At 45.5% G+C, this 13,672-nt stretch overlaps 3 protein-coding genes across 3 annotated transcripts; all 3 read left to right on the forward strand.

Annotated features, from left to right (window-relative positions):
• Positions 1-3,276: 3,276 nt before the first annotated feature.
• On the forward strand, positions 3,277-11,067 carry PtA15_6A25 (uncharacterized protein; the record flags this gene model as incomplete). Its single annotated transcript, XM_053169946.1, has 25 exons — positions 3,277-3,487; positions 3,555-3,795; positions 3,884-4,644; positions 4,738-5,421; positions 5,501-5,799; positions 5,864-5,970; positions 6,082-6,369; positions 6,444-6,585; positions 6,718-6,876; positions 6,935-7,042; positions 7,106-7,344; positions 7,414-7,609; positions 7,678-7,971; positions 8,035-8,181; positions 8,252-8,377; positions 8,446-8,556; positions 8,622-8,771; positions 8,843-9,074; positions 9,181-9,212; positions 9,290-9,386; positions 9,454-9,624; positions 9,696-9,759; positions 9,835-10,154; positions 10,235-10,682; positions 10,746-11,067. The coding sequence occupies 25 exons, from the start codon at positions 3,277-3,279 to the stop codon at positions 11,065-11,067; spliced, it is 5,949 nt and encodes a 1,982-aa protein (XP_053020952.1).
• A 288-nt stretch (positions 11,068-11,355) lies between these two features.
• PtA15_6A26 (uncharacterized protein) lies at positions 11,356-11,761 on the forward strand (the record flags this gene model as incomplete). The annotated part of the gene is made up of 2 exons (XM_053169957.1): positions 11,356-11,413; positions 11,568-11,761. The coding sequence occupies 2 exons, from the start codon at positions 11,356-11,358 to the stop codon at positions 11,759-11,761; spliced, it is 252 nt and encodes an 83-aa protein (XP_053020953.1).
• A 76-nt stretch (positions 11,762-11,837) lies between these two features.
• Positions 11,838-13,371, forward strand: PtA15_6A27 (uncharacterized protein; the record flags this gene model as incomplete). Its single annotated transcript, XM_053169968.1, has 6 exons — positions 11,838-11,972; positions 12,268-12,421; positions 12,558-12,676; positions 12,749-12,841; positions 12,910-13,040; positions 13,104-13,371. The coding sequence occupies 6 exons, from the start codon at positions 11,838-11,840 to the stop codon at positions 13,369-13,371; spliced, it is 900 nt and encodes a 299-aa protein (XP_053020954.1).
• Positions 13,372-13,672: the final 301 nt, after the last annotated feature.

Consider the following 13,672-nt stretch of genomic DNA (forward strand, 5'->3'; position numbering starts at 1 on the left):
ATACAGGCCCAAAATTTGCAAGCAGAAAAAACAAGGTTGCGGAAAATCCCAACTGCGAGTCTCTAAGAGAATCACCACAAGCGCCAAAGGTAAGCCAACCAAAGCCCTATCACCAGGGGAGGAATATTCCCACTCCCCAGGGAGTGCCAGAGCTGAATTTTATGTGAGTTTTGGTCGGATGTGGGCCTGATGTGGATTAGTAAATCACCCCTAAATGAATTGTAAAGTGGATGGAGAAGCAATTCAAAAGTCAGTCATAATTGATTTGGGACTCAACACAATGTTGTGTAGAATTCTCTTGTTTTCTAGGTACAACTGTAGGAAAAAATATGATGAAATGATATTTCACCCAAATCCAACTCATCAATTGCTCCTGTTTACTGATGTTGAAGGATAGCAAAGCAAAATTGACATTCTCAAATGTAATTCCTCTGAAAAAATGGGTTTCTTGTAATTCACATTATATGCCCTCATGTACATAATTAAAGCAAAATTCAACTTGGCACTATTGGGTTTAGAATTTAGGAATGTGGTAATGTTGCAGTTAAATTAGTGAAACCCATTTTCTTGGAAATGCGGGAATTAATTTGAATTTGGCTAAAAAAAAATGATGAAAAACCTTCTTAATAGGGTGAAACTCTGAGTTAAGTCAAGGTTGGACTGCGGTGCCACTCCAGTTTAGCCAGATATCCTTGCCTCCTCACAAAAATGATCTGGTGAATTCTGCTTTTCAAAATTCACATGTGCACCTGCAAGTGAACTTTTTTGCACTTTGTTAATAGTCACCCTGCTGTACGCGCGTACATTGATGTGGAAATATCACAGGATGGGCCTTTCACGGCCACATGAAAAGTAAAACCTTTGTGTTGAGACACCAATTGTCCCCCTGATGTACGCGAGTACATGAGGGGGACAATATCACAGGCTGGGCCTTTCACATCTCCATGAAAAGGACACACTGGTCATGGAGCCAAGAAAGGCCTATATTCTGGATGAGTTCTGGATGAATTCTAAAGGAGTTCTGGATTATTTCTTGGCAATTTATGGTTTATTTCAGGCTGATTTACAACTGATTTCCACAGCTGACTTCCATTCTTTTTCATACCTATCCAATTTTCATTTACCAAAGGCCTCCAGCACAGTTATGGAAAAAAGTTACGGTAGGGCACTCCCTGGGGAGTGGGAAAATATCTCCCCTGGTGTATCCTTCCTCTCTATGCAACGTAAAAGGAGTTAGAACCAGCACCGCCAAATCCGCTCAAAGAGTTGGAGAAATGTTTAGTGAGTGAGAACAAGCAGCAAGGCAAGAGAAACAGAGGTCGACAGGGTGTCGTGTTATACTGTCCAGATAGTGTAGCAACAATTCTAAGCCATTTTGCCAAAGCAAAATAGATATAGGATAAAAAGAGGCACAGTACTCTATCCAAGTAAGGACCTTCAACAGTCTGAGAACTGTAGCAAGTCAGGAATACTAATGTCATTTAACCTGATACAGGACCAATCAAATCATTGATTTAGGACCAAAATAGGTTATACTTCATCCTATCTTTTCATCTTATTCTTTCTCAGTAGAAGGTGATCTCTTGCCTGCTCTTAGGTAAAATCATGTTTTGGCTTTATCAAACTAGCTGTAGATAGCTGAAGTACAAAGACTGATAAAGAGAAATACACATCTTAGTCCTTTGAAATCTTTCATTCAATGTGCACACCAAATGGACACCATCTTTGGTGTGCATTGTTATGCACTCCAAGCTTTTTGGAGTGCTCATTGATGAAAACCAAGAAAGCCAAGTTGAGAGAAAGTTTGGAGTGCTCCACTAGTGTGCACTCTAAAATAATTCCAAGAACTAAATTTTCTCAAGAGGGATTGATTGGAGTGCATGTTGGTTCACTCCAGACTAAAACAAAAAATGAGTATGTGAACTGTTTACAAGTTGAACAGGGAACTACTAACTGTTTTAATCCTCTCACGCAACAGAGCTAAAAGCGCCCCAATGTCTAGATCTTCACCACATGATGAGCCATTTCTATCATTGTTAGATTGATCAAGATCAAAATTGGGTCTTCCTTTTCATATTCTTTGCTGTCTGATTTTTCATCCAATGTTTGTTTTTTGTTCATTTTGTGGATTTGCTTCAATTTTCTTTCTGGTTGTCCTGTTTCTTTGGCCAATCACCTCTTGACTGGTTTAGGTTTTTGCTTCTTCAATTCAGCTTCCACAATTTCATGAGCTGAAGGGTTTCTTTTGGTATAAATATTGTGTTTTGCTTAATGGTTGGACTTCAAGAGTGAAGTTGAGTGCTATAGTTATGGGGTTGTCTGGCACAGCCCCAGTTTAATCTCCATCATTCTGCCATACGGAGCCCGCCTGTACCGAAGTGAAAATGATCATGATGATCTTTATTTCACGATGCAAGGCAAAAACAAAAAAAATGGAATTATGGAATGCCATGATTTGTGCACAGCAACAGGACCATCTGTCCAAGCATTCTACAAAACACAATATGTAGCCCGTCCGTGGAGAAGATGTAATGACTAGGTTACTACGATGAAGGGTCGGACAGGCCAGAAAGGATTTCTTTCACGAATGTCTACAGACGAGCTAATGACAACGACAGGCACACTTCAGACAGATAAAGGAAAGATTTCGTTGAAACTTCTCTTAAAAGATGGTTTGATATGATAATGTTTGTATTTGCGCTGATGCTAATGATACGAAAAGAACAAAAATATTACGATGGGGAAATGTACAATCACAAAGAGGCTTCTTTTATATCCCTTTACAAAAGTAAATGCGCGCTTGTTTTCGGATCTTAGTCCTACAGTCAACTGATAAGAGGAAACTCGTATTTCCTATTCTCGAGGTTAGCCGTATCGGGTGTCGGAAATCCAACGGTAACCTGAAAACTTTAACAGACTAATTAAGTTAGTTTTATGCGTAAATACGCGTATCCTTCTTAGTCAACCTTACTAATCTTCCCTTAGTTATAACACGTAATTTCCGATTCTCACAGAAGACGCGTCTTGTATGTAATTTGTAAATACATATGTATATGCACATTCAATTATAGATTAACTTTGATGATCATGCTTTGAAGGCCACTTTCCCAGCAAGCACCCTTTTTTGAAGTCGACGAAATTGGCTGAACTCTGGATTGAAGCGGCCAAACGATGCAGACGGTCTCCGAATAAAATGAACATCCACCATCCACCTCGACCACTCAAGACCTGAATTTCACGAATCACTCTGCTCAATATACATAAATACTTACGAAGATGGATCGAGCCGCTTGGTCGAACGACGAGGAGAACCGACCGCCTGCTGATTATCCGGGCCCAGTTGGCAGACGATCTGATCCGAACCCGCAGAGCAGCTCTCCAATCGTAACGGAGCCTAGTGCAGGTGGGGTGCAAGCTGATATTGCACGAGCAGCCCGAGAGATGCTGAGTCGGTATCCGATTGGGACGAGTCTCCTGCGGCCAGACTGTGAGTTGATAGTCCTGTGCTTGGCTTTGGTAAGGCGCGGGACTGAGTTTCGATTGATGGCTTACAGTCAGCCAGTTGATTGGCAATCTCTCGATCGGCGATCCTCATCCGACCGTTGGATCCGATCCACTCGCGCCGTTCCGCGAAGCCCTCTCGCTGGTCGATCGTGGCTTAGTCCAGTCGATGAATGCGCCCAGCCCGGCATCCTCGATGGCCTCCCCGCCGCTTTCGCCCGCCCAGCTCGACTGGGTGCACCGGCAGCTCGGGCCAGTCAACCGGCTGATTGAGCAGCATGCCAGCCAAGCCTTGTGAGTAGCCGGACTATTTAAGAAGCCCAACTGGCCCGCGCATCCCTCCTGACCATCCAATCCGGAATGGCTCATCGACCCCCTCCAGGCTCTTCAAGGACCTTCCCTACACTCCCCTTCCTTCCCTCGGCCTAGACCCGCCATCGGCCATCCCAAACCTACCCGGACCGGCCGGCGCTCATGCCAGTACAATCAAAGTATCAGCACCGTCGCCTCTATCAGATTCATTGCCAGCCGCCGACAACCCTCTCAAAGAAACTACCGACCCAGACGAAATCAAGTCGTTCTACAGACGATTTGTCACTCAAACCCTTCAGCAACAACTCGATCAAGCCAGCCATCACCAACAGCAGCAACAGCAACAGCAGCATCATCAACCACAGCTACAGCAGCTACATGGTCAGCGACAGCAAGTCCAGCAGCATACTTCTCAAGCAAAGCCTCACTCTACTCCCTTACCTCATTCATCATTTTCCTTCAATACCGTTCCATCAAGGCAACCATCCCAAGACTGTCAACGAGCCGAATCACCGGATCCACTAGCCATGAATCTGGCCACTCGTTCTGCGCAGCGCTCTCGCCCAAAACCCCACCCCTTGGAAGAAAATTCTACGCCGTCCCCGCACCTTCTGAAAAAGAGGCGCACTAACAAGGAAGCCAAACGTACTGCTCACCTACCAGCCGAGGCCCCAAGGTCACTCCCGCCAGCAACGAACAAACCACCTACTACCGTCTCCAGTTCATCTCTAATCAAGCCATCATCCACTCACGTCCCCTCCTCCCAACCACCCAGCACAACCAAGCCCCATCATCGATCAGAGGCCTCAAGTACCCCCGTTCCGAATCAAGGTTTGTGTCTCGTCCTCACCTTTACTCCAACAAGACTAGCGATTCCCTGATAAATTGACGTGAATTTCCTATCACTCTTGATGATGACCTTAGATCCTTCGCAGAAATTTGTAAGTTTAGTTGAAGATGTTTTAGAGGCAGATGATATGGCAGTGCCTGCCCAGTATTTCTGCCAACTCGAATCGCAATCCATCCTTTCGCCGGCATGTTTGTCAAACATTAAGGCCTTTTTGGAACAGACCAATGGAGAGGCAATTGAAAGAGTGCCAATCACGGATCTAACTCGGTTAATCAAAATTTTGGAGCGAGGAGTGAAGATTGTGGAAGACTTGAACATCATACCAGCTGAGATGAAGCAAAAGCAGACGAAATTTTCGAACTCTGGTTCGTTTCCCGATCGCCCTCCGTCTTCCAAACAGATGTCGTCTAAGAAATCATCTCCGTCCGGTAGTCGTGTACCCAAGCCCTCATCCAAGAGACGGCTCAAGGCATTAGTTGAAGACTCGATGGGCGGACAAGTACCACATGAAAACTTGAATACCGAGTCTGAAAACGAGGGAGCGCACATAAATACGATCGAGCAGGGCCTAAAGGATCTTCTCATCGCACTGAATTCAACTGATGCGACCCTGGCTATTCTGGCTTACGATAAACATCTGCCAAAACAGTTTTATTCTGAAGAATTGATCAGATCCCTCGTAAAAGGTGCAAAAGACCAGCTCAATACTGTAATCTTTCCTTTTGTCGAAGCAAATAATCAGAAAGGAACTCTAGACGGTTGGTTATTTCTACTTGTCGATTCTAATCAGCTTCATTTGACTCTGAGCTCAAGTGCCGTGGTTTAACTTGCTCGAAGCCTACTCACAGAAGCTTCGTCGAGTCATGTGTGCATCGAAGGTCATTTCTAGTTATCTTTCACAAAACTTCTCATTTTTCTCGACATCCATCTTGCCCAAGGTGGATGTTCTTGTGAGGCGAATCGATCTTTCAGAATCAATTATTGCGAGTGTCTCCTACATAACAATTGCGCCATTCTTCGTCGATTGCGGACCAACCTTCATTCTGCCGAGCTCAAGCACAAAATCGAGAAAGACTTTGCAAGACAATGGCTCGATGAAAGCTATGCGCTTAGAATGTTTGAAACTCCTTCGTAATGTAAAATCCATTTACTAGACCCTCTGGAATCCAGCCTGGCTAATTGCTTCATTGGTCATCACAGGTTTCATCGAAATACCCCGATCAGAGAAGCTGGATCATCGAAGAAATTTTGAACTCTATCATCAATCTTCCAGAACAATCTGCCCGGGGTAGCAAGGCAGTTTACCAGTAGGTTTTTGCGCTTCGTCGCGTCGGAATCATATTCACCTCCCATCCAACCTCGAAAAGAATCTACGAACAGTTCATAATTTACGACAATTTCCTTTGTACACTCTCCAGCTTAACAAACGGCAAATCAATCCAGACGTTTTCAGCCCTTTTGCTACATATCGTGCAATGTTGTCTTTCTGGGGCAAGGTCACGCGTTGGTGCAATACTTAGCTCATCAGCCCCAGGCTCTCTGGATCCATCTACTACGGAAATCGAAGATAAAGCTCCTTCGCCGTCAACTGGACCCCAACCATCAGATAGCGCGTCAGCTTTTGGTGCCGTCAAAGAATTCATCGAACCTGAAATATCGGCAGCGACCAAGCTTTCTAAAAAAATCATGTCCTTTTTGCTGCAGAAGTCAGTCGCATGCCTTGTTTCAGACATTGTAATGTTTTCCCTGACGTCCTTTTTTGGCTGACTTTCGTGACTAGAACCGGGAAGAGTACAAAATCCAGTCATGAAGCGCATTACAGAATCTTGTTCGATAAATTAGTCGAAGACTTGCTCAGTGTTCTTTTCTTGCCGGATTGGCCCGTCGCTGAATTCATATTGGGGCTGTTCTGTAAGACGATGGTAAGCGCTAAGGGTTCCATGGTAGCCATGCACCGAAATCAAAACAATAACAGATTCCTTTTCGTCCTTGCCACCTCATAAACCTTTTCTCTTTTTGACTAATTCTCTCCGCCATTCTTGTAATTGTTTTAGATTGGTTTGCTCGAGTCGACTAAGGTCTCCGCCGATTCGAACGCTGTCAAGAGCATGTGTCTTGATTACCTTGGTCCAATCACTGCTAAGCTGATGGAGCCCATCGCGCAGCGGCTTGAGCAATCATCAAATCAAATGATTCCATCACTGTCATTTAAGGTAATTATCTTCAGAACTCACATTGATTGATTACTGATCTCAAGGGCTCATGTTTCAGGCCATCATTAAGAACTTGGACCAGAAGGCATTTTCTCACCTATCCCGTCTTCAGACAACTGTTTTAACTAGCCTGGATGTGAAGAACACATCGAGTGACTTCAGCAACGTGTGTATGCCTTGTTTTGGAGTTGGTTTATGTTCTGACAAATGGTCGACTATCTATCTTCAGACCGCCGCCGATTTCGCACACGCCCAGTGGACCTGCGAAATGATCAATGCCTCGAAGAGCTTGCAAAGCCTAGAAGATCAACTCCAAGCAGATTCGGAGAAAGGACAAGAAATTGACGAGGAGGAGAAACAAGATAACGCCAAGCGACATGCGTTTCTTCAGCATATGAATTCATACATTCGCGAATTGGGAACCATGCAGCTTGCTCGCACCGCATCTACAGTCAGTCGACATTGCAGGTATATGATGTTTCAGAATACTCGGATGACTTGATGCAAACTAACAGTGTACTCCCGGAGTTGCGTCAGTGATGAATCTAGCGCAGAAATAGGAACTGGGCCACTGAATGAAGCGATCTCCAAGGTCCAAGGCCTGAAGGGCCTGGCTGATTTCTTTCTGGAACGTATCATGGCTACCTCTGCCTCCCCTTCTGTCACGTTTCGGAGTAAGGCCATCAAGGCTCTTGCTCTGGTTGTCGCGAAGGATGAAACAGTGTTTTTTCAGGTGTGTTTCTCCATGACGGCAGTTGAAGTTCAAGTTGCTCACCCCTGTATTTCTGTCTTAAATTACAGGAATCGGTTCGAAGGGCCATAGAAAACCGAATGCACGATAGCTCCCCAGCAGTGAGGGATGCCACTGTTGAGTTGGTAGGAAAATACGTGGTTGATCGTCCCGATCTGGCAGTAGCATTCCTGCCACAGATATCGGCGCGAATTGCGGACAAGGGCGTTTCGGTGCGCAAGAGGGTAGTCAAGCTTTTGAAGGCGATTTATCTCATCCTTAATCAGGAGGAGTGGGTCGATTTGAAGGTTGATATTTCGCATCGTCTGATATCAAGAATCTACGATGAAGAAACTTCCATAAAAGTAAGTTTTAAATGACTTCAAAAAGGTCGTTTATTTATCCTGCTGACACTCTACGAGTCCTAGCTCTTGGCAATGAATGCCCTTAATGAGCTGTGGTTCAACGAAACAAATGGTGATGATTTCAATGTCAGCTTCACCAGTTCAATTCTCATGAAAGTCACGGCCGCCTACAAAGAACTGCCATCCCCTGTCGAGTGTGTCATGAAATTTGTTGAGTATCAGTGTTTTGAATGTCTGCACCAGTGCGATGCGACTTACCGCACGAAACCCTTCCTGTTAGATCATCAAACAATACTTGAAACAAAGTAAAACATCTCGTCAGCAATTCGATCAACGATGTAAACAAATTGTGGAACACTTGATCGATCAATTAATGGACGTTGCGCCCGCTCGCGATCAAGCGTTTGTACGCCAAACAGTCTGGCTTTATTCCCGCTTCCCCCGCTCTCATCTTACTCAGTTTGTCATTTCCAGAGCGAAGTAGGGTGCATCCAAACGATTTGCATCTTAACATTTGCTTCTCCGAAACTGCTAGAGCCGAACAAAGCGCTCATGCTGCTGCCCTATCTGAAGGGTGCGACTACAGTAAGTCATACCGTAGACGGTTGTTGTGGAATCCAAACTGAAGACATTTTTATTCCGATAACCAGCCTAGTGAAATTCTGATAGTTCAGTACTTGCTTCAAATCTTCCGGGTCTGTGTGACATTGATTCCCAGATCGTCAAGCACCTTTGGAGAACAATTGCAGCGGGCTTTGTTGGTCCTGGTCAATAAACCCAACCTCAGCGGCGGAGGAGCCGTTAGTGATCCTTCATAAACTTGATATTCTCGAAAGGAAACTAACAGAGTAATTGTAATGATTTGTACCAGGTCTTACAAGAACTAATTGCCTGCTTTTGCGCGGTGGTGATCCATCAAACACGGGACTATGACCAGTTACTAAATGTGTTCAAGGCTTGCGAACATCGGCTCAGGAATGAAATAGAGCAACTAGATGATAGCTCGGCGATTTCCAATACAAAATCGCTACCAGTGTTAATGTATTTAGTCAGTACGTTAGTGGCATATGGGAAATTAGACCAGCTCCCCGCGGGACAAGAGCGTGAGTGTACCAATGAGACTGATTTTGATGCCATCCACAAACCGGGGAATTCCGCGCAAACTATTGCACTGCTGATCATTTACCCCTCCTGAATTGCTATCGATAGACATCCGAGAAGCCTTGAAGACTATCTCCCAGGTCAATTTTACTTAAGTTATTGACCAGCTGGTGATATTACCACAAATGCTGAAAGCGCGGTTTTACACGAAACACAGGATTCCGCAATCCACTTACACGCCTACAATCTTCTACTTCGTGTCTATGATGCTAAACCAGCGCAGAAAATTAAAACCATGACTTTATCCTGTTTGGGTACGTATCATTGTCGCTTTCTGACCCACGTCGCACGCTGATTGTGGACGTATACATTGGATCACAGGTCTTTTGTACCGAGCTTTTCCGTCTCTGATGACGCGCCGCGAATCAATAACTCTGATGGATCATGTGTTTAACAACTATGACGACAGCGATTTGCAGCAGCGACTGCTGAAACTAATAGTAGAATCCATCTCAAATCAGATCGAGCAAGGACAGGGCGAGGCTGAACCCGGTAAGATGGACCAAAACCAACTGTGAACATGTACTAAATGCTAAAATGCGGACACCATTTTTGCGTGATAGTCGATGCGAAGGAAGTGGACGTAAATCAGTTGATTGGTAATGTCGACGCCTTTCCCGATTCAGGGTTAGTTGAACTTGGTCTTGTGGTAGTAGAAGGGGCATAGGCTATGAACATGACCCACCTCTCGATTCATCTTAGTGTTATCTCAGCAATCGTGCAGCGGTATCTTCCACAAATCACAACTCTCGCCCAATCGACCAACCCGCACGTTCAAAAAACGGCAGTTGAGATTGTCTCTTTTACCATCAAGCAAGGATTAACACATCCCTTGGAATGCGTGCCTGTGCTGGTTGCGCTGGAAAGCTCGAAGGACATGGCCATTGCTTCACAGGTCTTCGCCTTGCACACGCTACTCCACGTGCAGCGTGGGAACCTGGTACATTGTCGCTTTCTTGAGACGGTCAACAAGGTATTCGACTGCCACACCAGGACATCTGAAACCAGTCCGTTTACAAACGGTACGTAACCTGCTCAACATCACGCCCAGAACCTCTTGAGCTGACATCAGCTCTTGTCGAATCTCCATTTTGGTGGTCAGGGTATGTGAGCAGTCCGACCCGATCGGTGCTAGCATCCTGGTACACCCTTTTGAGCGAGAAACGGGTTTGGAGACTGGCCTTCCTCAAGGCGCTTATCAAGTCATTTTCGATTGATCCTCAGTCTGACAAGTTCGATCAGAGAGCTATCGCTTTTCAGCAGTATCTCGCCGAAGCCCTGTTGACTTTGGAGTTGAAAACCGAGGAAGAAGCCATGGTGCTTATTGAAAGTTTGAATTGTAGTGTTGGGCAAGCGGCCTATCAAACTCTGCAGCTCCTTGACGATGATCCGTTGAAAGCTTTGTTGAGTTCGACTAGTCGGCAAAAGGACTGTGAAGACGATGGCTCCAAGTCTCGCTCGATTCGATTCGGCTTCAATAGCTCAATAGTCTTGGGAATCGCATTCGTCTTGCGGGATCTTTTGAAAGAGGCTTATGGTGTCAGTGACCAGTAAGTCTTACACTTGATTCATCCATACTGTCAGCATTTGGGACTAATATCAGTTATCTATAGAAAACTGAACAAGTTTGCAGCGGGCGTAGAGAAAGGTATTGGGAGCAAGGCATCAAGAGAAAAGTTGATCAGTCGATCAATAAGCGTGAAGGAACTTGCGGAACGATTTGCGATGGAACTGGAAAGGACAGTACCAGGATTGGATGAACGGCTGAACGAACCTGAACGGCTCCAGAAGCAAATCGAAGCGTTTGGAAACCTAGTTAGATATGATAGCGAAGTCTTGCAAAAGGAGGAGCATGCGGAAGTGATCGGCGATGAGGAGAACTCCTTTTCAGCTGAAGATGATGACGGCGCCGATGACGATGTTGAAGGGGTGTGAATTATCTTATTCACCCAAGGTTGTTAGAAACCATTACAGAACTAAAGGAGCCATCTAAATTCACTCTACTCAACATACCACAATATATATTAATCCTTCAGTCTGTGTGTCCTTGCCCTGATCGAGAGAGCGGGGCATCTTTTTGGCACTCGTGCGTAAAATCAGTGGGCGTTAAAAGCCTCGTCATCAACACGTGGGGTATCTTCACCCATCTCAACAGGCCTCCACTTATCTTGTGACATCACTTGGTCAAATTGTTGGCAGGTTTTCCGACAAGTGTTCTGAGACATGAGGTCTTCTCTGGTCTGTCGTGACGCTTCGCGCCCACAGGAACGGGCTAAGAGAAGTTGGGTTCTGTGGTGCATTTACTCAGGGAAGCCTTGTGAGGCAGGTAGTACATGGTTGACATCGGAACATCTAAAATAAAAGAGCATCATTGTAAATATCCTTTACACTACCTGCGACTATTGGCAAGTTGGGATAAAACGATCGAGACTTAGCCAGTGACTGCGGCGGGCTCTGCCGCTTGCTCCGCCGTGCGCAGCAGACAGCTGCCCTCCTCCGAGGCCCCAGTCGTCATGGCTCGGGCAAAGCGGCAGGTTTGAGGTCAGACCACCAACCACTAGCTCGCTCCAAGTATCCTCCACTTTTTTCAAAGGAAAACCCACCACAAAGTAAGCCGGCCCTCTCCTGATTCATGCAACGATGTAGCTCGGCTTCTCGATATTCACCATGCGTTGTTCCCTGACCTAGTCCCTCTCTCCAGCACAATGTCCACTCAACCCGTCCCACCCAGCTTCAAGGACCTTGGCAAGGCAGCCAATGACCTCCTCGGAAAGGACTACCCAATCTCCGGTACCAACCTCGAGGTCAAGACCAAAGCACCCAACAACGTGGTTTTCAAAGTGCGTGTCAAGAAAATGGATCTCTGCCGATCTTCTGCCTCTATTCTTTTCCGTCCATCGAGTCACTTCACTATCAGGTCTAGCCTGTCGCATTCACCACCTACTGTTGGTTTCAATCGTTCAACCACAAATATGAATCATCGGACCAATATCCACGATGATTTTCTTTTTTTCAAAAAAAAAAAAAAAAAAACTTATATCATACGCAAACATTCAAACGTCTATCATCCTTCGTCCCGATGTGTTACGATTTTTTTATCTTGCTATGAATCTTCTGTTCGTTTTGCTTCCATAGGTTGCCGGTCTACGAGATGGCAAATCCGGTGTCATTGCTGGTGATCTTGAGGCGAAGTATCTGTTGCCTAAGTATGGACTTACGTTTACTCCTACCTGGAGTACCTCCAACCTGGTCAAAGCCCAATTCGAACTCGAAAACAAGATCGCAAAAGGTATGTCCTTCACTCAATCTTTCGATAAAAAGCTACCAAATTCCCCCACAGTATCAGACCGGCTGACGCACATGTTTTCGGTCGATCGCTTTTCTTTCTCTCACTTTTCTCCCCATGATCGGAATCTGTTTTTTAGGTCTCAAATTGGACTTGGCCACCAGCATGAACCCTGTGTCAAATGCGAAGAATGCTGCCTTGACAGCTACTTACAAGCAACCCGGTCTACATACCCGGACATTGGTTGACTTGTTCCGGGTGAGCCACATTTCGCCACTTCCTTTAATGTGCAGTATATGTGCTCACTCTCCTCTGAATTTTCTACATTAGGGTCCGTCATTCACTCTTGATGCTGTCATCGGCCGAGATGGATTCTTAGTCGGAGGAGACGCTACCTACGATGTGCAAAAGGCTGCGATCAGCGTGAGCTTGCCCTAGGATCACCTTGCTTCTCCTTGTTCAAGACGCTGATCTTCATGTCTTCCTCTCAGAAATACAATGCCATCGTTGGATACTCTGCTCCCGAATACGCCATCACCTTACATGGTCTTTCCAACCTGTCCACCTTCCACGCCTCTTACTACCACAAAGTAAACCGAGACGTTGAAGCTGGTGCCAAGGCGTGAGTTTCACGCAGGGTCATGTGTCTCAGAGAGAGCCGATATTGACATGGTGACACCTGTAGGATTTACGATTCAAAATCGAGCAGCAAGAACATCTCCCTCGAGGTCGGCACACGTGCCTACCTTGACAACGCCTCCTTCATCAAGGCCAAGATCAACAACACCGGTATCTTGGGCTTAGGATACACCCAAGCACTCCGACCCGGCGTCAAAGTTAGCTTTGGTCTAGCCCTCGACACCCAGCAAGTCAGCGGCGCAGCCATCAACGACGAAAAATCTGGCGGACTTAACGCTCACAAGGTCGGCGCTAGCTTGACTTTCGAATCTTGAAGCGTCTTCCGTTTCTCCTAATCTTCTTCACAGAAGAGTTTCTTTGGACCACAGAGAAACTTGTTTGTTGGATTATTAAAGCTGAAAACTCATCCATCCCCCCTCCATGAACTTGAAGAAAACCTGCAAATCTAAAAATAATAAACCCTTTCCAAAAAGAAAACAAACAAACAAAGAATGAAATACCCAGTTTTTCAGTACATGGATAATAAAAAATTATCCGATATGTATCATTCATTGAGCTTTTGTCCAAGTGAGATAACACTTCCCCTCTTGTTGTCTTTCCATACATACTAGTATC

The sequence above is a fragment of the Puccinia triticina genome, chromosome 6A, assembly GCF_026914185.1.
Source record: "Puccinia triticina chromosome 6A, complete sequence".
Lineage (NCBI taxonomy): Eukaryota > Fungi > Basidiomycota > Pucciniomycetes > Pucciniales > Pucciniaceae > Puccinia > Puccinia triticina.